This window comes from Falco rusticolus, chromosome 3, assembly GCF_015220075.1.
Source record: "Falco rusticolus isolate bFalRus1 chromosome 3, bFalRus1.pri, whole genome shotgun sequence".
In the NCBI taxonomy this organism is placed as follows: Eukaryota; Metazoa; Chordata; class Aves; order Falconiformes; family Falconidae; genus Falco; species Falco rusticolus.
The window spans coordinates 119218926-119243304 of record NC_051189.1 but is presented as its reverse complement, the minus strand read 5'-3'; the positions used below and the strand labels follow the sequence as shown (position 1 = coordinate 119243304).

Below are 24379 nucleotides of genomic sequence, written 5' to 3'. Positions count from 1 at the left end.
TCTGTGATCATACTCCCTCAGAGCAGTTTTCCAGAGGAGGTGATTTCATTTACCTGATGCTGTATAGCGAACCTGTCGAACTGCTGTGTTTAATTTAATATCCAACCCTTCTGCCAAGGCTACAGGCACACAGGAATACCCATTCCTCACAGTCAAGTGACTGCCTGTGAATTCGAAGTCATCATCCTAAAATGAAGATGCACAAAATCATGTATTTATAATAAAATCACACGATTCAACAGAAAATAACCAGCAACTCTACAAAGTGGCAAAATTTTTTCAAAAACTTTTTTCCAAGAGTGAGTTGAATGAATTTGAAACCCTCTCTGTTTATTAGTCAAGCAGTAAGTATAGGAACTTTCAGCAGGCAGTATTAATAGAGATCATTTTGGCACTAACAAAAAGCTGTCTGGAATTTCATCAGCAAATAACAATCATGTAAGAGCTCAGCATCTACATAAAAACAGATAGCACTTAAGTGTTTAGAAACTGTTAACACAGAGAAGCTTCCATGAGGATGAAATAAACACAGCTTAAGCTTTTAGCGTGTTGCTGAATGAATACAGTACTTAGCTACCTGGTCCCAGTGCTTCAGTGACAGCGTAGATAGGGGTGTAGCATTAGCAAATTCTAGGTTTGCAAAATGCCAGTCGAGTATTTGCCTGTCTCTTGATGACAGATAAACATCACTAGAAAAAAAACCCAAAAAGCCAAAGTAAGACAACATTTAGTTTGCCAGAGCAGGATGTAGCACATGCATTGCTTTTGAAAATTTGTTCACAACCATTTTTGTTTGAGTCCCTCCCTCTTTAGTGGAGAATCAAAAAAACTTAAAAAAGAACACAAGCAGATTCTGTTTCAAACATTCAGACCTCCTTCATGAAAGCTGAATATCAAAACCCAACAAATTCACATTTTAAAAGCAGAGTTCACGTAAAATATTCTAAGTGAAGCTAGAAACTTAACTTTAGAAATAAGTTACATAAATAATGGCTTAAATGGCATTTATAATGAAGATGACTAAAAAGCTAGTATAATACACAGAGCACAAAATAATAATATTCTGCCAAAATATGTGGGATTAGTATGCTGTCATTGACGGGGATTTCAAATCTCAAAGCCTTCCTAAGATCAGGCACTGGTTGCAGTAAGGATTTCTACTGAAAGGCATCCTAGCCAAGAACCACCTTGTTTGTCCAAGTCACCTCTAAAAATGAGGATGATTTCTAAATCCAAGGGAGCTCAAACTTCATGTTGGTACCTTCCTAACCCCTTGAACTACCATAATTGAAAGAAAGCATATCACAGCATTTTTGAAACTCAGTGAAAAACAGTAAAACTGTTTTCCTGAGTATTTATTTTTATAGTTCGTATCTTTACCTTGGTGGATTGGCTTCAAGTTCTTGTAACTTCTCTTCCAGCTTTCCTTGTGTTTCAGCCAAATCATCATACTCCTTATAAGATTAAAAACTAAGATTAAAATCAGTTTATTTAAAAAAGGACTTAAAAGACATCATGTAGCAGCACACTAGACCGAATCTCCAGAGAAATTGGTGGAAGATTAATAGTTTTAGTGGAATTTAAATCAAGTTCGTTATTTTTTCAACAGTTGATCCAGCATAATTTGCCCTTCCGCCGTTCAAATATACAGAAGTCTGTGCCACACTGCAGAAAAGATTAGTATGCTAATATTTCAGGAATTTAAACACTCAGATCTGAGGAACATGAAGGTCTGTTATAGTCCTGGTATTTTAAGCATTCCTATGGTACTGGGAGATTTTTCATATTCCACAAAATCTCACTTCTATTCTTCCTTCTCTCTTAAAAGACTACAGCTAGTATCGAACATAAGAGACATCCAAAGCAGCAGCAGTCATGCAAAAGGCAAAGACATAATCCAATTCAAGCTTCTTTCAGAGGTGGGTTGTTTTTTTTTTTACTTATTTTAAAAAGCATTGAAAACTTACTTTAAAAATGAAAGCAACAGACATTAGCTTTCCAGGCAGAATAATTCGGAGCGTCCAAAAATAGTGACAAGAGCACAAAGCTGTTCATTGTTGACAAAAGAGAAAAGCTACTACTTAAGTATACACGAACACATTGAGCTTCCAAATAAAGGTACCTATCTTCTGTTGAAATAGCAGCTGAAAAACAATCCTTGGTTCTACCTTGGGTTAGCAAGGTGTCTCTCATTATCATAGAAAGCACAGTTTTTAAAGGTTTCATTTGTAAGGCCTATATCTACATCTAGGTACACACAGGGGTGGGGACTAACTCTTGCTTGTCAAAATAGAGCTCTGTAAATTATAACCTTTGGATAGAAAGAAGTCTTTCACTCAGGAAACCACCTTTCATATCTTAGATAAAGAGCAACCACCTTTCATATCTTAGAGAAAGAGCATCTCTCTTCAAACCTAATTTTATTTCCCGACTATTGTGAGACCCAGCAGTACTATAAAGACCAACTCTGACCTAAAATTTAGCCTTCAAAACACTAAATGCTGTCTGACACGAGCCAGCACAGACTGTTACCTAAAATTAAGCCTTCAACACATTAATACTCTCCATCATGAGCCATCAAGGACAGGTACCTAAAGGTACTTAATGCAGCCCTGTTATCAGCATTAAACCCAGAGTTACCATCAATGACACTCTCTTGAGAGTGTGGGATTGGACTGAGCCAATTTAAATCGACTAATTTTATCTGGCTGCTGAAGTCCTCAGAAACCACTGACTTAAAAAATTAAGTCCTGTATGTATGTCCTTTACCTTGCAAAGTGCAGTCAGATCTCTGTGTTTGCTTTTCACAAGGAACTCTGCCGTAATATCCCGAGGTGGCTTCACTTCTGATGCTTCCTTATATTGTTGATGAAGTTCTTTAATCTTCTCTTTTAAATTCACCATCTTTTTCAGGTGGAGTAGGAAAAGGGAGAAAGAAAAGAAAAAAAGAAGTATGAGGGAAAGCACATTTTGTGCAAGTTACTACGTTTAAGAATTAAATCTAGGAAGGGAGATCGAGGACAAGACGGGCTTCTTCAAGTACATCAGTAGCAGAAGGATGAAACGATGGAAGATGTGGGCCCACCGCTGAGTGAGGTGGGTGCCTGGTGAAGAAGGATACAGAGAAGGCAGTTACTGAATGCCTCCTTTGCTTCAGCCTTTACTGCCAAGGCCAGCCCTCAGGAATCTCAGACCCTAGAGGCAGGAGAGGAAGTCTGGAGAAAGGAAGACTTTCTCTTGGTTGAGGAGGATGGGGCTAGAAATCACTTAAGCAAACCCGACACCCACAAATCCATGGGCCCTGATGGGATGCACCCCCCAGTGCTGAGGAAGCTGGCAGATGTTATTGCTAAGCCACTCTCCATCTCTGAAAGGTCGTGGAGGAGAGATGCTTGAGGACTGAAGGGAAGCCAGTGTCACTCCAGTCTTCAAAAATAGCAAGGAGGAAGACCCAGGAAACTACAGGCAGGTCAGCCTCACCTCCACCCCTGCAAGGTGAAGGAACAGCTCATCCTGGAGGTCATCTCTAAGCATGTGAGGAAAAGAAGGTTATCAGGAGTAGGCAACATGGATTCACCAGGGTAAATCACGCCTGACCAAGCTAATAGCCTTCGATGATGGAATGATTGCCTGGGTAGATGAGGGGAGAGTGGTGGCCATTGTCTACCTAGACCTCAGCAAGGTTTTTGATGCTGTCTCCCCTAACATCCTCATACATGCACTCAGGAAGCGTGGGTTAGAGGAGCAGGCTGTGAGGTGGATTAAGGACTGCCTGAATGGCAGAGCTCAGAGGGTTGTGGCCAAGGGCACAGAGCCTGGCTGGAGGCCTGTAGCTCGTGGTGTTCCCCAGGGGTCAGTGCTGGGTCCAGTCCTGTTCAACTTATTCCTGAGTGCCCTGGATGAGGGGGCAGAGCGTGCCCTCAGCAAGTTTGCTGATGATGCAAACTGGGAGGAGCGGCTGGTACACCTGAAGGCTGCGCTGCCATTCAGCGAGACCTGGGCAGAGGTCAGAAGAGCTGAGCAGAGGGACCTGCTGAGGTTCAACAGAGGCACATGTAGGGTCCTGCCCCTGGGGAGGGACGGCACCAGCACGGGCTGGGCTGACCTGCTGGGGGGCAGCTCTGCGGGGAAGGGCCTGGGAGCTCTGGTGGGCAGAAAGTTGCCCATGGGCCAGCAGTGTGCCCTGGTGGCCAAGACAGCCAATGGTATCCAGGGGGGCATGAGGAGGAACGTGGCCAGCAGGTCCAGGGAGGGGGCCTTTCCCCTCTACTCTGCCCTGGTGAGGCTGCATCTGCACTGCTGTGTCCAGTGCTGGGCTCCCCAGTTCAAGAGAGACAGGGAACTGCTGGAGAGGGTCCAGCAGAGCGCTACAAAGATGATTAGGGGATGGAAGCATCTCCCACATGAGGAAACGCTGAGAGAGCTGGGCCTGTTTAGCCTGGAGAAGACAGAGAGAGGACTCTATAAATGCATACTAATGTCTTAAGGGTGAGTGTTGAGTGGACGGGTTCAGGCTCTTTTCTGTAGTGTCCAGCGACAGGGCAAGTAGCAACGGGCACAAACTGAAACACGAGAAGTTCCATCTGAATATAAAGAAAAACATCTTCACCGTGAGGGTGGCGGAGCACTGGAACAGGCTGCTCAGAGAGGTTGTGGAGATACTAAAAAATTGCCTGGACGCCAACTATGCAGCCTGCTCTAGCAGGGGGTTGGGCTAGATGATCTCCAGAGGTCCCTTCCAACCCTGATCAGTCTGTGATTCCGTGTAAAATGCGTACTCATCTCAAGGTATGCCATTATACCAAAAAGATTTCCTGGTTTTGGTAGGTGTTACTTATACGCAAGAAACCATGATAAATGCCACCAGCCCCAGAAGAACGTGGCTTAAACTCAACATCAGATTTCTTATAAAATACACTACAAATAATTTAGGACATGGGAGTCATCCTATTTTTAGGACATTTTTAGTCTGAGAAACTTCCATGGAGAATGTGTCATCTACCACAACGAAAAACACTGTAAGTAGGCCTAAAATACTGTTTCTACACTACAAATTAGATTTGTGGTAAAGAAGGTAAACATTTTAAAATAACCCCCCAAAAGCCTCACTCATTGTCAACGTGTCTAAAGGAAGCTATGACACAACATATCATGTCTGTCCTCCCCCTTTTCCTGTATTTGTGCTACAGTCTCCTGCAGAGCCAGGTATGTGCTCCTCAAAAACAGAGACTCCTTTGCCACAACAGTGGTTCTAGGCAGGTCTTAAATGAACAGATATGTTTAAGAACAGCATCAATGGCAGCTTTCTGATATTTTTCCATGGAAGTTTTTGTATTTTTTGCCTTTCTGAGGAACACAATGCTATCCTCTTGTTCTAAACGTCATCACCTGACCTTGTTAAGAAGGTCTTTCAATTCCTCCTGTGTTTTCACAATTTTTTTCCAGTGTTCAATCTGCTCATCCTTCACATGCTTCTCCTGCAACCTGGAAAAGGTGAGAAGTGAGAGTCAGTTCAGCATAAAATCCTCACATTATTGAAAAAACTCATTACCACAATCCAATTTGTGTAATGCAATATAAGCACATCAAGGGATATTTTAGTAAATGCTTGTATGGCAATTGGAAAATTAATACAAGTTTCTGTAAATGAGGCATACTTGACTAGCTAAAACATGAGTCTGAAGTTACCTACTATTATTAAAAGGTATGTTACTTGAAAGCTAATGGCATTTGTAATATAAGCGGTCTGCTGTATGTCCACCAATTCATATTAAGTCAATTATCCACTATCAGTTACTGTAGTAGTGACTTTCAGGAAGCTTTCAGGAAAAGATGTTTGCTCTTTTAACCATCTTTGGCATATTTTGCTTCAAAAACCAAGAAACATACACAAACAACTCAGCAGAGACCAAACAGCTGTGTTAAGTAGCTAATGCTCACTCTAAGAGCATCACAATTGTTTCAGGTATCTTTTGGAAAATCCTCCACAAAATAGGAAAGTCTATCACGAAGAGTAAAGTCACTTACTGTATGACAACCTCCAGAGCCTGACCTAGGGAGACAGGCTTATTATTGAGAACGTTAAAATCCAGCTGATGACTGAGATAGGATGTGGCTTCCAGCAGACGGTTAAATTCTTGCTCCACCATTTCATCTTTCTCTTTTGGAACCTAAGAGTCAAAAGAACAAACGTCCTTCTTAATAGCCTATTCATAAATAAGAGAATAAATACAGGCACCAAACTCAAAGCCCCAGTGACAAGACATGAGCAGCACAGAGAAAATTTTAAAAGAAACCAGAGCAATGACACAGGTTACCTTCTCTAGTGCCGTCTAAATTCACGACACCTTATAACAAACTCAAAATGCTACTTTTTCCCAAATCAGAGAAATGAGAAAGGCAGAGTACAAATAAATTCTTAGACCAGTGCTCAGAAAAACCAAAGTATCACATACCCTAAACTAGAGCAGCACTTCAAGAGTATAGCAAAAAAGTACCTGAATGGCCTTTGTAAAAAGAAATGTAGTACCCTTCACTCTCTCAAACAGTCAGACACCAAGGTTTGCACGACACAAAGTCGCTTTGCCAGGATGTCAGGCCAAAGAGCTACAAGAGCAGCTGGCAAATCACAGTGACAACCAACCTGTGTTGCACAAGGAAAGTAAACCAATTTATGGGCACACAAAGATCGCCTTACTGGAAGGCATGTTCATCAAAGCTCCACAAGTTTGCCAAAGGGACAAAAGACCACTCTGATGGTAGGATGGCTCTACACAATCACAGGGCTTTAGAAGGCTTAGCATGGCTCCATGAAGTAGACAGACAGCAACTTATCTTTTGGTGTTTTCGGTGTGAATAAGAACTATAATGCAACTTTCCTAGGATGACGGAGGAAGCACTGCAAGATACTTCCAGAATGATGGTATTCAATAGCTTGAGTGGTGCTGTTAACAGTGCTAAGCCTATCTCTTACATCATATATATGGCTCTTTGCCAACTGTTATTCACCCCTAGCTCCAAGTATACCCTGTGTTGACTGGGAAGTTATATCAGCATCTCACTGCTCTATTAGGATTCCCTCTACCACTTTGCAGCTGGCCACTTATTCTGATCCCAATGGTTATCATCTTCTAGCTCTGTAGATCCTTCCTGTCTGACATCTGCCCAGACTGAAACACTGAGTTTCACAATTAATAAAAAAATCACACTTCATCTCTAGGTACACATAAATGTAAAAAGCCAACTTTTCCAACCGCCTATAGTAAGCTGTGGATTCTTCCACTACTCTTGCATACTATTCTGCAGGTAGCATCTCCCTGGAAACATACTGCATCATTAAAGTAATTTCCCTATCTGATGGCTCTGTAATGGAACTACCTTTCTAAGAGAATCACAGCAGTGCAGAGGCAAACATGTTGCATGCGAGACTGGCTTCACAACATGAGAGCAGACTGACTGCTAGAACAGTCTACAATGTCTTTGTAGTTCTCCCTGAGTTTATTATAGCACCCTGCACTTGCATACAGTTAAGAAAAGCTGCGGGTGCCAGGTTACAGCAGGTTTGTGCCAAGGATCACTTTTACAGGCCTCTAACAAGAAGCCCAGTATCCTCATCTGTCTTCTTTTAGAAGTTACTCTTGGTACCATGTTTTAACATTCAGGATGCAGGAACACTTCCAGTCAATGCACGTGTGAGATTCAGCAGTAAACTATGATCTGCCACTAAACTATGTTCTCTCTCTAACAGAGTTCCTTGACACTACAGTAGAAATAAAGCTAATTAGGTTTGTGAATCCCAGCTCTAGAATATTATTGCTGAACTATTGAATGCATTCAACCAGCTGGAATTGGTTAGTCAGTTCTTCAAAAAGCAGCAGATGAATAGCCAGAATGAGCTTATAAAAGGAGTAGCAGCAACAACAACAAAAGCTAGAGTGCCAGCACAGCAGTCAGTTGTTTCAAAGAGAAGACAGACAACTGTAAGGAAAAACAGTAATAAATTTGGGAAGAACAAATTAAGTTAAAGTTAAGAACATATTAAGTTAAAAACTCACACAGAAAGAACAGGTTTTAGAAGAATACACGCAGATATGCTAGGATATTACTACACTGCCTAAAAATGGACACATGCTTTCATTTCTCCTTGTCCCTCTTCCTGGAAGCTATCTCCTGCTAGTAACAGCATGGTAACAAATACACCTGAGATTAAAAGGTTGATGAAAACAGTATCAGACTTACAGCTTGTCCATTTGCTTCATAAAGTGGGCATTTTTGTTTGATCTTAGCCAATTCCATATTCACTTGTTTGCTGACCACAGCCATGGGATTTCCTCCTGGAAAATATTTTGTATAGTTAACAAAGAACTTCTGCAAAATTTGTCAGCATTTAAATAAAAATTCCACAGCTAAAGCTATTTCAAAGACTAAACACACCAACTCCAGTGAATGCATTCCACTAAAGCAGTGTAACACTGCCAAAGGTCTACTCTTCACAGCCATCCTTGCAACAAGGTCATGGGGAAAAAAACCCACCACACCTGCCCACCAACACTTAAAGGATAGTATGTAAAAAGGGCTGATTGTAAAAGCAGAGTCCTAAGGTGGCAGCAACCTTAGTATGATTGAGAGTTTATATCTATAAATACAACTTCAAAACATTTGCAAGCAGAGTGTTTAAAAAGCCAAGGAAAGCTCCCAGAGCTGCACAGTAACTTCAGGAGCTTTTGAAAGTGTGGTGACATGGAACCTGAAGAATTCAGTCCCTAAAAACTTAGTGGAACTCAGGCAAGTGAATTAGTGAATACAACTTATGAAGACAAACCATGTACACCAACTGTACCTGGAAGACATGTAACTAAACAGATTAGAAAACAATCTAGGAGATTCCATGTAGAAACACAAGAAAGGCAGAAAGCATTAACTTTAAGCAACCAGAACCACTACACATCAAAGCCTCTCTGTAGGTACAGCAGAGGGAAGGAAAAGACACACACTTCTTCTTAACAGAGTAATCAGTATCAGTAACTGATGCCATCCCATAAACCAGCATTAAAGAGGAAGAAACATGGCTTGTTTGCCATTATTTTTACAACTATTTTTGAAGTCACTTAGAGAAAGGACTTTTGGGGTTTAAATCCCGACTTCAGCTTTATCTTTGGCTCTGCACTTCATCCCCCTTTCTCCCTTTTTTCCCCACGTAAATGAAAAAACATATTCCATCTCTTTGGGGTCTCTCCCATCCCATAACTTTGCTATTTATTTGCTCTTGTTTACCTTGCTCTTAGCTAGTAATCTAATCCCCTCACTACATTCCTACTGCTCCATGTTCAATTTCAGGTTGTACTTTGGAAGATCCAAGGGAACAACTACAAGAGTTACCAAGAAACTGAGTTCACAGACCTGAGCTGGGAAGCCACTGGCAGCTGGGTAAAGCAGCTTTAGGAAGGCTTGCTCAGCAAGTGTGGTGAACCCGGTTCAGATACCACCTTAAAGGAACCGGGCAAAGGAACAGACACACGAAAGGACAGCGTGCCAAGGAAAGACCAAAGAATTCCACCCAGCACAAGCAAAGAAGAATGGATCTACAACAGTCTGATGGCATGACAAGACGCCTGTGTGACTTCAGTGACCAACGAGAGCTCAGGCACCAACAAAAATCCCAGCTTTTAGTGCGGGCTGCCATCTGTTCAGAAGATTCAGCCAAAGAGGCTGAACTAGAACGTGTTATTTTTTAACAGTTAAAAATATACAATTATTTTGGTCATGAAAGGAAATAGCATCGGGTTTCAGATTTGTAACATTTGTCCCACAATTTTCTTCCCCGCTGCTTTTTATTTGGGAAAAACTCACCAAGTCCAGTTACCACCATTGCTCCTAGATCAGCCACGTAGTTCCCTTTGCGAAAGGTAGCAACTCTTCCTCCTACTCGGTCCTTTTAAAAGCACAATATATTAAACTCCCTTAACATTCAGCAATATAACTCACTTAAGAGCCTCAGCAAAGGAACACCTGATCTCAATTAATTTGCCTAAGTTAAGGAACAAAATGTTTAAGCTGCATTTTTAAAAAAAGAAACAAGGAAAGAAAAAAGATGCCTGACCTAATTTGGACACATTTAACTGTATCTACAGTAGAATTTACTACAATTTTAAAATGAATCCTTCATTGTCCCTGGATAGATTGTTACATACTAAATCCCTTCCACTTCCTACCACAAAATCCAATAGATACATAGGAAATGCCACAGCCATGCTTGAGAAAACTAAATTTTAGTGTTAGAAAAACCATCAACCCATTATTTATATCTATTCTCCACAGAAAAGCCAGCTATCAATCAAGAAGATAACTACAAATCAACTGCCCAACTTAGAAGCAGGAAAAAAAGCTTTTGGTTCTTGACCCACACTACGGACTTAAGGATAACATTAATTTTCCTACCATTTTAAATGTAACGAGGAAAAGAAAAGACACCTTTCCCTATTCTCAGTCTAGCTAGCAGGGTGATATTGGAGATAAGTATCAATTACAATTGGGCAAAGATCCCAAACAGCTACCAATCCATACAAAAATTTAAAGTTTTATTTTTAGTAATTAAATCAGCAATTCAGAAGATTGTAAACTGTCTAAAGGTTACAGAAAATGAGTGGATGCAAAGAAACTATCACCTGAATCACTGAAATCATAATGCAAGAAAACACCAGACAGCCTAAAAAAATAAAAATACAAATAAATACAGACTTTCAAGAACAGATGCAGCAGCCTAGAGAAAAATGACTGAACAATTAAGTCTGCTGCACTCTCTTTCGCTCTAGTTGTATGGAACCTGTGGAGCACAGAGACAGCAGCTCTGGCTCCCCAGCAACAAGAGCATCAGGTCTCAAAATTAAGAGCCTGAAACGTTTCTCTAATAAAATCTTAAGAAGATTATTTTAATCTGTGCTAGAAAAATGTCAGAAGTAAATATACAAAGGAAACTGAAGTCAGGAAATAAAACATAAATTCCAATTTAACTGGTGAATGGATTTATTTTAAATGTGTATCACACAAAAAATAAATATGTAAATACATATATGGTATCTATATTGAATAATATGTAAATAAATAAAATAAATGTAAAACACATTATTTCAAATGTATATCAAAATACATATTTAATGTATTTTAAATATGTATTTAACATGTGTATTTTAAATGTGAGAAAATGAGCTATTCTCAATTGATTATTGATTAGATTATATAAAAAAACCCTTTGACTTTAAAAAGAAGGAAATTCCACTTACAAATGAATATAAAAGAACACTATTACTGGAATCAGCTAGTTCACGCACTACAAAATATAGCTCTGTATAACTTTAAAGCCTCTGTGAAGCAGGCAGTAATAAACAAGGAAGGCATTAATGTAGATGGAAAAGATGCAAGAAAAATATCCTGCCTGATGTATAGCAATTCGAAACGATTCTATTTAATGGGCAAGTTCTTGAAACACAGACTTCCATTCTGCTTTCCAGTGAAAAACCAGCTCCAGTTAATGAAAGGAAGAAGATTACAGCCTGTTACCGGTGCAAGCATACGGCACTAGCACCTGACTTTACCTGTCCACCCCTGAGAAAGCACTGGCGAACACAGAGTAAGAACAGGTTTCGTACGCAGCAATACATCCCAGCTGGCTGTAACTACACACACGCTTACCCATCCTGGGCATGCTGCTGGGATACCCAGCCTCATCCTAGTACTGAATGTGGTTACTGGAGAAGTTTCCGCGTAGAAGTAAGAGAGCACAGAAACCCATACCCTGGCTTCCAGAACTGTGACATCCATTCCAAAACTCTGCAACTGGCGAGCTGCTGCCAAACCAGAGACTCCAGAACCGATAATGATCACCTTTCCGGTCTTCTTGGCTAAAGAAAGGGAAAAATAAGCTACAGGCTCCATCTATGCATTAGCACATTGCAAGCAGTCATGCTAAAGTTGCATTTAAGAGATACCAAGAATAAAACACAGCTTTCTTATCAGTTGTTCTGACAGAAAAAACTTTAACAAAACAAATACCACCAAAATAAATCTGGAGTAATTATGTGCATAATATGGCAACAGTAAAACACTTTGCCATTTCTCTCAGTGAGACAGGTACAAGAAAAATACAACAGCAGCGCATCTGTGACAAGGAAGAAAACAGGAAGAAAAATACTTCCGAAGGACAACTGTTTGAAGAAACTGATTCTTACTACTGTGGGACAAAGTATCATAGTTTTATTTCTTTCTGTCCCAGAAGAATAAAACCTAGAAAGGACAGACAAGTTCAGCACTTGTAAAATTCAAGCATCATAAAAGCACGTAACAGATGCAGTATGGTATTCTTTTTCTGTCTTTTGTTATTCAAACGAGGAAAAAGACAACTTATTAAACAGCAACAGCCAGTCACCAAATTATCTACAGAAGATTTGCAAACATTTTCCCTCTCAAAGTGATTTACTTAACACAAGGCTTCTCCATGCCAAAATAAAAACCATGAACATCTATAGCCAGATGGCTTTCCAGCCCTTTCCCCCCCACCCTCAGCACGGCAATCCTAAAAAAACCACTCAAAAATTTGTCCTAAGAAATCACAGAACATTAAAACAAAACTCTAATTAGAAACAATTTTCAAGTTTCTTACTTGGAAGGGGCTTCACTCTTTTGTAGATACCAAAGTTGATTAGACCATGCCGCTCCAGATAGCTGTGTACTCTGTGAACAAGCACCGTATCACCTAAGAAATTGTAATGTTTTAAAGTTATTCTGTACGTTCGGCAGCATGTATGTACTAAAAACATATTCACAAGCATACAGAACACACCAGCAACATTTTTATCAACACAGTAATTAACTATTCTGCAATACTTGACAGTGTATCTGCGTTCATTTCAGCATTATATTCTTCTTTAATTACTTTCTCTTTATGGCTCTCCTCCATCCTTTTCTACTTTATTGGGATCTTTTTTGAGAAGGGTGGCATGGCCTACATTTGCACGCAGTATCTCCTTGCTCTTTTGCTGCCTTCTCTCAACACAGCCCTCATGTTCAAGCTGCCTGTAACTTTTTAATGCCTCCCAGAAAACTTATGCTCAAGAAAATCTCACAGCTGCAAACTATCATGAAGTTATAGTGAACCTTAAAAGCTGCATGAGAATTCACTCACAGGGAAGTACTGTAACGACCCACTTTTTACCAGCTTTTTTGAATTCTGCTAGGGATATGTTTCTTTACCAGACGAATGAACCCTAACAAATCTGAAACATAAGCATACTGCAATACCTATTCTGTACGCGAATGCTCACAGAACAAAAGGACGCATCTGAAGTCCTCTCTTGATCCTGAGCAGCTTTTCCCCAACTAAGACTGAAAAACAATTGCAATGATACATAAAGTATGGTTTTGGCAGTAAAAGACTTGACTTACTATTGTAAGGTGCTTCTAATTGTTGGATAGTTGCCTCAAATGTCAACTGAATCTTTGGGTTATCCAACCAGAGCTGCAGCTGTATTTAAACAAACAGTAAGACACATTATACTAAGCAATACCAAAGAGATGTTTTCCATGTGTGTGTGTTTTGTTACCAAATACATTTAAGGAGATGAAACCCTCTCATGAGTTAAACTCTGGCATTGCTATCCAAGCCACACTGAACTTTGCCTTCCAGTGTTCTTCAAGGTGCATCAAGTTAGCAATCTCCCAATTACAGACACAAGAAAACATACACTGAAAGAACAAAAGCTACAAAATAGAAGTGCCAGAATGCCTGTATGTACAGCCTTCCTTCCACCTGCATGCTAAGTGCAATATGTGTGATATTTTAATTGGACATACAACATCCACCCGCAGCTGACTCTTCAGCATCAAATTTCACATTATTTTTGTAAAAGCTACAGAAGTACCTGTCGTCTTACAAAGTTTATTTATCTCAGACCTTTAATCATCTAATCCATCTTTCACCACTGATGTAAGACACTACCATGGACTACACTGGCCATGCATACACAAGAAAAAACATTTAGAGGACAGTTAAAGTTCAAAAACCAAGCAGGAAGAGCTGCCTGTGAAATATTATTTATGTCACTTCATGCTAGAAAAAAAAAAGGCGGCACAGAATAATAGATTCACAGCTGTTTTCCCAACAGAACTCCTACTTCATGGCACGGACAGCAACAGTTAATAAATAACATTTTACTGTTCAATGCCTAGATCTAGGTCATACAGAGCATCTCCACACCATTTTACATTCCAGAATTAGTCATTTATTTGGGTATTTCTCTACAATTGCACTACCAAACTTCACAGCTCCTCACAGATACCAAGGTAGAAATCATACAAGTACAATGAATAGGCAAGATTATGGAGGAATTTCCATATAATTTGGGAAGCCAGTGGAAGCGAATTTCATCTTTAGCACAGTACTTTCTTCTACTCATTTTCCAAGTCATTTCAAACAATGTTCTGATAGTTTCCAAGTGTGAAACTAACCATTTTGTAGTACTAAGTCCTGTAACGTTAAGATTTCATTCTCAGTTGGAAGAGTGAAAAGCCCACAATCTGTATTTTTATATATAAATCTCTATGTGTATGTATATATATACATATAAACAAATTACTTCCATTATTCACATTAGTTTACTTTTATTTAAAATTCATTTTTATCTGCTATGTTGTCGCCCAGTTACTCGTAAGTCTTTATCTTTTGTAGTTCTCATTTTACTACCCAAAATAACTTTATATGTGCAGAAAATGTCCATTTCTTTACAAATTCTGATTTTTAGACCCCCTATGAATACAAAGAACAGTGAAGGCCTTAGAAGATTTTAAAGGCTTCAAACCACAACTACCCTGCAATATCACAACAGATTATTTATCCTACAGAATCTGCTTTGTAAATTTTTATTATCTGCTTTAACCAACAGTAATTTACCAAGAGCTTTTACTGCTTTGGGTTGTTTGTTTGTTTGGTTTTGTTGTTTGGTTGGTTTTTGTTTTGGGGTGGGGGTGATTCACATAGATCACATGAAGCGGATCTCCTTTGTTCACTTTGTCATGAGTCCTTTAGAAGAACCTGGTGAGCCTTCCAAAATAAGTTTTTACTTACAAGGTCATTCATTCAATTCTTGATTCCATTTGTTACCAGGCAAACTGGAAATATCAGACTTACTAGCCTAACCCCTCTAACCTCCGGGAACTCTGGGTGGTTTTGTCCTCGTCAGTATTTTCAAATCCCTTGGTACCGCACACTGCAGTTCACAGCTCTTCCTGAGTTCTGCTGAGCACTGGGTTTATATTACCATCTGCTCCATCTGCCGTTTTACAACCTCTGGTATCCCAACCGGAGAAGATCCCCTCACAACTCCCTTGGAAAGGGGCTCCTGCTCAGGAACTGAGCTCGAAGTTCCTCCATAGTGAATAAGGATCAAAGACCAGCAATGCAGCTTTGCTAGTGCTAACCCTTTCCAAGCATTCCTTTAAATCCCAGTCCGTTACTAGTTTCAGTGGAAGGCTTTTCTGCTTCTAATGTGTTTGTAAAAGGATTACTCACCATCATTTTGAGCAAAATGTTGTTCAAACCTTCTGGCTTGACTTGGTCTGTTTTTATGCATCTCATGACTATCAAAAGTTACAACTTAGGTTTAATTGGAGGGAGATTTCAGAGGAAAAGCAAAAAAATCACACTCTTAGCACAAAGATGTCCACCATGCATAAATTTCAAATAACTTCTTTAAGTTATTAAGCATTGGGTGCTACCATAGTTACACACTGTGATGCCCTTTGATTGTCTTAAGTCTGTGAAAAAAACTGAATGATACATAAGGTGTTTTATCTTTTAACTGTGGTAACAAAGCAATTTTGGAAATATTTCTTGCTTTCATACTGTTAATTTTTCTAACATGACTTAAGTTTTCTAAAACACTCTTTTTTAAATACAGGTAAAAGCCCTGAACCGTGTTTGTGTGCCAAGGAACCTAAAAGCACTGTCACAATTTAAAAGCATCATCTGCAAAAGCTACTACTGTTTAAGTTCTATTAAGGTTTAAACTTCAGGCATGCTTGCCTGAACTCAAGTGAATCAACTCCCCAGTGAATTATTTGAATATTGCCCCCTCTTTCTGTATTTTAAGTTGTAAGGAAGTTTTGAATTGGGAAGAAATGCTACAAACATTCAGAAGCAGAGTTTCATTTCTTTACTATTATGATTTCTTTTACGAAATCAAAGCTGGCAAAGTAACTATTTGGTTCTCAGAATAAGCCACATGACTGGCTTGATGTCTCAATATTACAGCAACTGTGTGCTATGCAAAGTGAAAAAACCCCACAAAAAGCTGAGAGGTTTGCCGTATTCTAAGCAACAATGTATTTGATTATTATTTTTAAGTATTCCACAGAGACTTCTTTAAGCTGAGATTAAGTAATAGAGCATTTGCAGCAGCTTTCTGTTTGTTTCCTTTTTAAAAGCTGTATTAGCTGAATCATGTAGTTTTGATGGCTGGTAAGACTGTGTTTTGGATACGGTAAATATACTACAGATTCGTCGTGCTGCCTCACAGCATTGCATCAATCAAGAACTGGGTAACGCCTTCCCTAGCAACTTAAAGAGTATGATAGGATGCCAGAAATGAAACCCCACCACCTCAAAATCAACAAACCTTCCAACTGTTAAGACATGAGAACTGCCAAGAAGTCTTTATAACATACACAAACATCCTACCCTTTTTTGATCAATACTTTCACAGTAAACTTACGGTGCGGTTCCTGATGTACAGAAACACCTTCTGAGTCTGCTGTGGCCCACTGATTATATCAGGGAAGCAGGCAGCTTCTTGAGATGTCATACGGTCATGGGGAAGTCTACTCTGGAAAGCGGCACCCTCCACACCTACAATAAAAAGACAAGTTGTCTACAGGCACTGCAAAAGGAACTGCCAAGTAAGTATTTTTATACTACCCTTCCTAGCCAGTGCACCTGGCCATGAGGTGATATAGTGGCCAATTTTGTATCATACTTTTAGTCCTTTTACCTACTTCTGCAAGACATGGAGGTTCCCAAGTCAACAGTTCTTTGCATTACAGGCATCATCTAGGGTTAATGAAAAAGCTATACTACAGAGGGAAAACAAAACAGAACAACCCTGAAGAATAAGGGGAGCTGAGGCACATATCAATATAATATATATTATTTCATAAAGAAAGTATATAATATAAATAAAACATAACTGCTTTAGATGCTGTCCTCCATTTGTATGGTTTCCAGTTTCTACCACAATATGAAAAACGTTTCTGAACCCATTCAAAGCCAAAAGATCTTTAAGATACAAGCACAATGCCTACAGTCCCCTCTCACCTGCTTTTCAAGGTTTCATTTGCACTGAATTCAAGCTAGAGGAAACCGTCTTAACCTCTCCTTTTGCATATTTTATACATTCACAACAGGCAGCGAAATGAAATACAATCCTACGTGTGCTCTTCCTGTGCCTCCTCCTCAAGTGCTGCCTACAATCAACAACTACAGATTTCTGACTTTTCCTTTTAAATGCTCCACATGTAAAAGACTAACATTGAACATATACATGAAACATTTTCTTTATGGAAAGACTTAATTCATAAAGGCACCTGTATTTCTATCAACCCAAACACTAGCAATGGAGTAATAATACAGTACTCTAATGCTATGTAATAATGCACTCTACATTCCTCAATCTCATTTGAATGTTAGCCTATAAATAAAGCAACAAATCAAGACACAGCTACATAAAGTGCTACAGCACGAGTGCAGAAAGCAAATCTTGCAAGCACAGTGAGCAAAATGAAATACTGAGATGGGAAATACAGCAAGAACAATATAAATCTTGTACGTCCTAGAAAGTGACTTAAGATCAGGACAGACAGGAGAGGACGTTCTATCTGGAAAGATACAAGCCAACATATCCCCAAGGGGAAAAAAAAATACAGGTAATGCGGTAAGAATAAGATCCGATGTTGCTGAAACTGGAATTGTTCAAAAGATTATAATAAATATCAAAGATAACATAAGCTTGCTGTGTGTAACACTAACAAAGACAACTGAAAGTTTGAAGTTCATGTGCAGAGAGAGGTACACGTCGCTGTACTGAGGAAAGGAATTATCTTCTTTCAGTTCTGGTGCAACTACACACACCTTTAATTTTCAAGCATTTTTACAACCCAAAGGTGAAGAAAAAAAATTTAAGCACGGAAATAGTTGTGAAGCTAAAAAAATTCATTCACAAGCAAAGATTAGAAGATCTAACTGTGTGATGACTCAAGGTAAAGAAAACTGTCTATAGTAATTTACAGGAATTTTACAAGAGAAAAATAGAGGCTACAGAACACTGCAAGAAAGTAAAATAAAATTAACAACAGGAAAAGCTGACACACCCACACCCCTTCTTGACACTAATATTTAGCTATGCGAGAAGTTCAGCTTCTCCAGCAATAAACATCCCCCAGCCCTTTTGTTGTCCTTCGGTCTAAAATCGGACCAACTGTGTGAACACGTACATATGCTAAACTACGAACTCCATAAAACTGTGCCTGTAAATCAAACCAAAGTTACCAAATCTCTGATACTTCATTCATGTTAACAAATTTTAATTAAGGTTCTAGATCATCAAGCGTTAGCAAAAAGCTCACTCGGTAGCACAATTTTCGGAGAATGGCCAGTTAAAGATTTGAAACGCTGAGCCTCACTCCATCTTACAGGCTTGTACTAAAATGTGTGTGCCTTCTCCAGGTATCTGCTAAAAAGCATTAACTGTCACGCAGTGATCAACTACCAGGAAACTCTCAGACTTGGATTTAAGGCAATCCACCAGTTTCTTGAAAAGCTTTCTGATTTATTTCTTCAAACTGAGAACCCTGAGAAACTGGTGCTCCTAACAGCCTTGGAAAGAACTCCAAGGTGGGTTTTTTTGGTGGCTGGTTTTTTTTGCAACACCACATGTCTTCTATGGCAATACCACCACTTGAAAATCAAAATGTCAGAATAGCTCCGGATTAGCACCAGTATTTAGAAAAGACAAAAAAAAAAAAAAAAAAAAAAAAGAAAAAGAAAGAAAAAACCCAACACACAACCCCCCCCACCATAATAAGATTTAACACCAGAATTTAGAAATAGCTTAGCTGTTACTAGCGAAGATTTCATTGTATTTGGCCCAACCAACAGAAGATCCTATAAAAACTAAACGTCCTTGAATTTACTTCTGCAGCTACACAACTCAAGGTTAAGTCATGTTCAGACTGATTAAATCCAACCGACCCCACACCCTTACTGCTTGTGGTTCACAAAAGCAACACTTTAAAGGGAGCACCGGTTCAGAACTACACCTGCTTTCCTTGGGGCAGGCAGCTCTTTCGTGACTGCAGGAATGGGTCTGCCTGGACCAGGTTCTCATCTCCTCTTCACACACATTCGCACACACACTTGCCACTTCCTGACATTCAGCATTAGCAACTAATGTGTTGAAGTTTCATTGTCTTCCCAAGTGAAGAAATTTTAAGGGATGCTGCTCATTTAAAGACTTACTGAAACATGTGCAGATGAAGAACACTCTGAAGGTAAGCTTTTCGGCTGCTGAACTGGACAACTGTTAAAGCATACCCTCAGCATATATATAAAAATCAAAATATGCGGAATTTCCAAAGAGCCAATGCCTGCCTAAAAATGAAATCGGCAATGCATCATTAAGCCCGTAATCGATAATAATCAGAAATTCTCTGCAAGTGGCAAGATCCAAAACATAACTAGGCTCCTTTGCTTAGAACAGCAAGGATGTACTCTCAGATGAATATCTTGAAGTTATATTTGCTCCAAAAAGAGCAACTTGGAGGTACAGAATAGGTTTTGGAGCTTTCAGCTCCTTTGCTTAAAACCCTAACCCTCAATCCTCAAGCGAGAGCAAAAGTGGCAGGGTTGGAGGAAGATTTTCAGTAGCACTCTAAGTACTTAAAGAGTAAAGACACCAGTTCTGTGAATTAAGCAATAAATGTATACTGCTAGCATCAGTACTTAGGTCAAATGTCAAATGCAATTCACAATCCAGTCCACTGAGAAGCAGACTATGAATCCCCCCAACAGGTAAATCTCCTGGGCTAAGCGCCGGCACCCAGCTCAGACAGACACCCTTTCAAAAGAAAAAAACAAAGGAGCAAAAAGGTACTCCACACTGTTTCTTCAGCAGATTAGAAAAAAGCTCTACTGTGCTGAAGCCCAGGGCTTTCTGCATCATTCTACGTTGTAGAAACTGGCTAGGTAAGAAATGTCTTTTTGCATGTTTGGACTCCTCTCAACCTGGAGAGGAGTGGAGGGATGAGAGATCGGCCTGAGGCATTTCAACATAGGTTAGCGTCCTTTTCCACAGTTGGTACAGACCTCAACTGAAATCTGAAAATACCCCTCACTTTTTTAACAGGTGGGTAAACAGCTCCTGCATCTCCTGCTAAATTCTGGACAACCACACCCATGCGCACTTGCAAGCATCAATCCCTAACTTGGCGGCTCTTGCTACTAAGTGGCAAGCATCAAATGCCACCCTCACCTGATGCTTGGCCGTCTCCATACCCTCCAGAATTGTCGTCTTGAAGTCCTCCTGCTTGCCCTGTGGAAGGAAAGAGGAGAACTGAGGGACCTTACTCCATAAGTTAAACCATACTGGACATAAAGGCCCGGCAGTTGGCGTTTTAGGTATTAAATTTCACCAACTAACTAAACCCATTTTCTGAGAATCCCATCTTCTGGAACCTAGATTCAGGGCATCGAACTCTGTGGTCTTCTAAAGAATTATCCATGTTACTGGAACGCTTTATATCAGACTTTATGGGAAATAAAGAAGTACACAATATGTAGCATTCCTGGTGGCTAAATATGTATGATCAACTTAATGGCTAGGATTTGAATAATAGGATTACATTTCTTACTGCCAAGATCTGGTGGATGGATAGCATCAGATTCTATGGATCTCAAACCATAAGAATTTGATAATCTTGCCCTTGGTATTCCCAAGTCTCTCCATGTGCAAGGGGATAGTTTGAACCACTCTGAAAAGCCTCTTTCAAGAGAGCCTTGCTTTTCCCCACCCCCCCCATAAACCCTTCCTTGACACTTGATGATGGAACTATTTTTCGAAAGGCTCAGACCACTTATTTTGGCTTCAGTACCCTTGACACACCAACAGCATTCTAACTATGTCCACGTTCGAAGCCAAGTACACATCAATACCACTGATCAGTGATGTGATCAATACCCAGCACTGAAAGACATCAGTCTTCCAATGTATCCAGGGCTGAAAACATGAGGAAAGGCAAAACACTCATTTGAAAGATTCGAGGAAGTCTCAAAATTACCTTAGCCCGCATTTAAGTCCTAAACAGCAGCCTTGACAGGACTACAACAACCAGGAGCAGGGCATTTCTAGAACAGAGATGAATACAGCTGCAGTGTCTGCAGGAACAAAGCTAATACAGGTCACCTCGAACACTGCTCATCTTCACAGGAGATGCTAGCTCTGAGTTTAGCTCCTAAGCGTTACTCTTCCAGTCAGATGTTTGCCTGAAGTCTTGTCACCTCCAGAGCGCAGGACACCGTTGAAAACTCAAAGACGGCTGAGCACTGTTCAGCAGCTGCACCTGTACCGAGGCTCTTTCAAACCAAGTGCTCCAATAGTCAGCAAAGTTTGTTTTCTAAAGTCCAAACAAACCCCCACTGAACAAACCGCTGAGGTCAAGTTAGCTAATTCAACAGTCACTTCCTAGAGCACAACTGCTCAAGGTGTCATCTCCAAACTGGGAAGAGTAAGGTCTAACCTGAGGCTGTGTTCACATGTACAACTACTCTTTAGAGTTTAGGACTGGGTGGACAATTTTGCCAGAATGTTATCTGAGGCTCTCTGGGGACACACTAACTTAAAAGAATTTCATCTGAACTACAAATTTAACTCCTAAAGCAAGACACAGAAAGCAAACCAAGCGTTTTCATACTTTGATAACCTGGATTAACATCTGGAATGTTGTAAGATTACACATCTACAGATAAATAGGAACTGAAACAAGAAAGACATTTTCACTCAGCTACAGTAGAGGAGCAATAGTCAGTACTTTTACATAATCAGTCTACCAAAAGGGAAGTTCAGAAACTTACAAGAGAGACTGTGACAAATAATTGTCTTCTGACAGGCCTCAGACAGAAGACCCAAAGTTGGGATTCTGTGAACTAACGTATCTGAAATAGCAAGAGAATACTCCTCACTTCATCTACACTAAGTACTTTGCTGGGAACATTACAAGACCTGCTTCCATTCTGGGAGAGACTAACACAACTCAAACATTAATATTTACACTCCACCAGAGGCCATAAATTTGCAGGAAAAGTTATGAAAACCTTCCATAAGTCAAGAAATTGAAAAAATGCTGAAATCAGCCTGTGGCATTCATTATGCCTGAATCAGCAGTCACAACGAGTACAAGGGATAAAATTGCTCTTGGTTTACTTACAAAAAGAAATCACTATTTTCCTCGTCTGTTAATAACAGCTAAGCCATTTTCAACGTTAAGTCAAAAAAAAAGCATCACTGTTACTGCTTGCTTGGATACCATTCTAAAAGCTACCCAGTCTAAGTACTGAAGTGTGGAAACAAGCCCTGCTAGTAGAGGTTGTTTCTCCTCCCCCATAAGAAAGTCATGTTCCAGCTGCAAAGGAACAAAGCAGCAAGCAAACTGCTGATCCACGTTAACATCAAATTATTGCAGCTGAACACAACATGTGCAGCAGCGGAATCTGCCGAAAGTCTCAAGGTAACACAGTAATGGACCATGAGCTGAACAGCAACCAGGAAGAAGGTTTAAAAAGGAGTCCACTTCATACAATCAACAATAGTCTTAAAATAAAGAATAGTAGGCACATGATTATCATCAAGTACTCAATTTAATTAGGAAAACAGATAAAGCCAGAAGAAAGACAGAAGCAGAGCACCACTACGTTTGACTGTTCACTTGCCCTTAATCTGGATGATCTTCAGTCTCAAACTTCCTTGGAAAAGAACAGCTAGAAACATAAGATTACCACAAAGTAAGAATACTGACAAAACTAAAAAGACAGAAGCTGGTAAGGAAAACATTCAGGAAGCTATATAAATGAAAATCCAATTTGGTGAGGGCAAAGAAAAAAGATCCTTAGAGGAGAAAAACAAAAAGAAGCAAGGTCCTTGATTTCAAAAGGGATATGGGCAACCACCACAAATGTCATTCAGCACTGGAAGTGAGTTTGAAAGCTTTTTGTTATCAGACAATATTTCTCAAGTAAAAAAGAGGGAAGATAATTTCTTCATAAAGTATCTTAATCGTGAAATATTGTTACACCTTTTAAAACTGCTCTGCGAAAACATCCAGTAAATCTTGCAAATCCAGACTATAACCATCTGCATAGCCAAAACATCTGGAATTCCCCGCAGCTGAACACATTCATGGAACCCACACCAAGACCAGCATTTCACTGTCACCTGAAGCGTGATACTTAGTAACCTCCTCCTACTGTAAACTGTCTGTGAGGATGGACTAATGAAATCCCAGCTACTGTCACTATTATATTTTTAAGTCTTTTCAACACAAAAGGTCATAATCGATAACGTGACAGCTTTATACATCTGCTGCATTACCTATGTGATTCCAGGCTTTAAACATAGAAAGGAAATTATTAAGGTCTGCAGTGAGAATAAATTAACATTAATACACAGCTAACTTTTTGGATATTGTTAAATTTTCAGTACTAATCCTGCTCTAATATTACTGTCCTACTTAATATTTCTTACTGAACACTTGTATTTTCGCTTCAAAGGAGTGACAAAGAGAGAAGACCTCAGTTATAAACACTGCTTCTATATACAGCAGACTCCATGCCTCTTACTGCTAATGGCTGTTTAGATTAGAAGTTTCAATGCACCTCAACAGCCATATGATGGCTCAACAGCATAAGATGACCTGACGCTCTCGATACTTGCATTAATAAAGATAGGGAGATCCATCAACGTATACAGTTTCAAGACTAGCTATAGAATGACAACTGAAAATCTGTTGTCTTCCTACATCACTGCTTCATACATATCACAGGATTTCTAGGAATGGAGAAAGGATATGACAACCTGAAATCAACTTATTTCTAGGCAGCTGAATAGAGCTTGTTTTAAAATTGGTTATATTTAGACTACTAAACACAGTGCTTGCAAAACAACTGCTTAACAGACTGTTGTGTATATAGGACAGCATGAGTCTATCACTGCCTATCTTCCATGTTTATTCCTTCATGGGATAAAACACTAATTCACTGATTATGCCTCAAACTGATTTCAATAATCAT

The 24379-nt window shown here is 39.6% G+C and overlaps 1 protein-coding gene across 2 annotated transcripts in view; it reads right to left on the bottom strand.

The window, feature by feature from the left end:
* KDM1A (lysine demethylase 1A) overlaps positions 1–24379 on the bottom strand; it is a 37964-nt gene that overhangs the window by 9126 nt on the left and 4459 nt on the right. Inside the window, exons 3-15 of one of the 2 annotated variants that reach the window (XM_037378994.1) lie at positions 20571–20630; positions 16761–16894; positions 13438–13516; positions 12656–12748; positions 11791–11897; positions 9850–9931; positions 8239–8333; positions 6028–6170; positions 5394–5484; positions 2770–2904; positions 1381–1454; positions 578–689; positions 54–186 (exon numbers count right to left, since the gene is read on the bottom strand). In XM_037378994.1, the coding sequence (XP_037234891.1) occupies positions 54–186; positions 578–689; positions 1381–1454; positions 2770–2904; positions 5394–5484; positions 6028–6170; positions 8239–8333; positions 9850–9931; positions 11791–11897; positions 12656–12748; positions 13438–13516; positions 16761–16894; positions 20571–20630 (1338 nt within the window). The remainder of the gene's footprint in view (positions 1–53; positions 187–577; positions 690–1380; positions 1455–2769; positions 2905–5393; positions 5485–6027; positions 6171–8238; positions 8334–9849; positions 9932–11790; positions 11898–12655; positions 12749–13437; positions 13517–16760; positions 16895–20570; positions 20631–24379) is intronic. The other variant, XM_037378995.1, reaches the window with a different exon arrangement.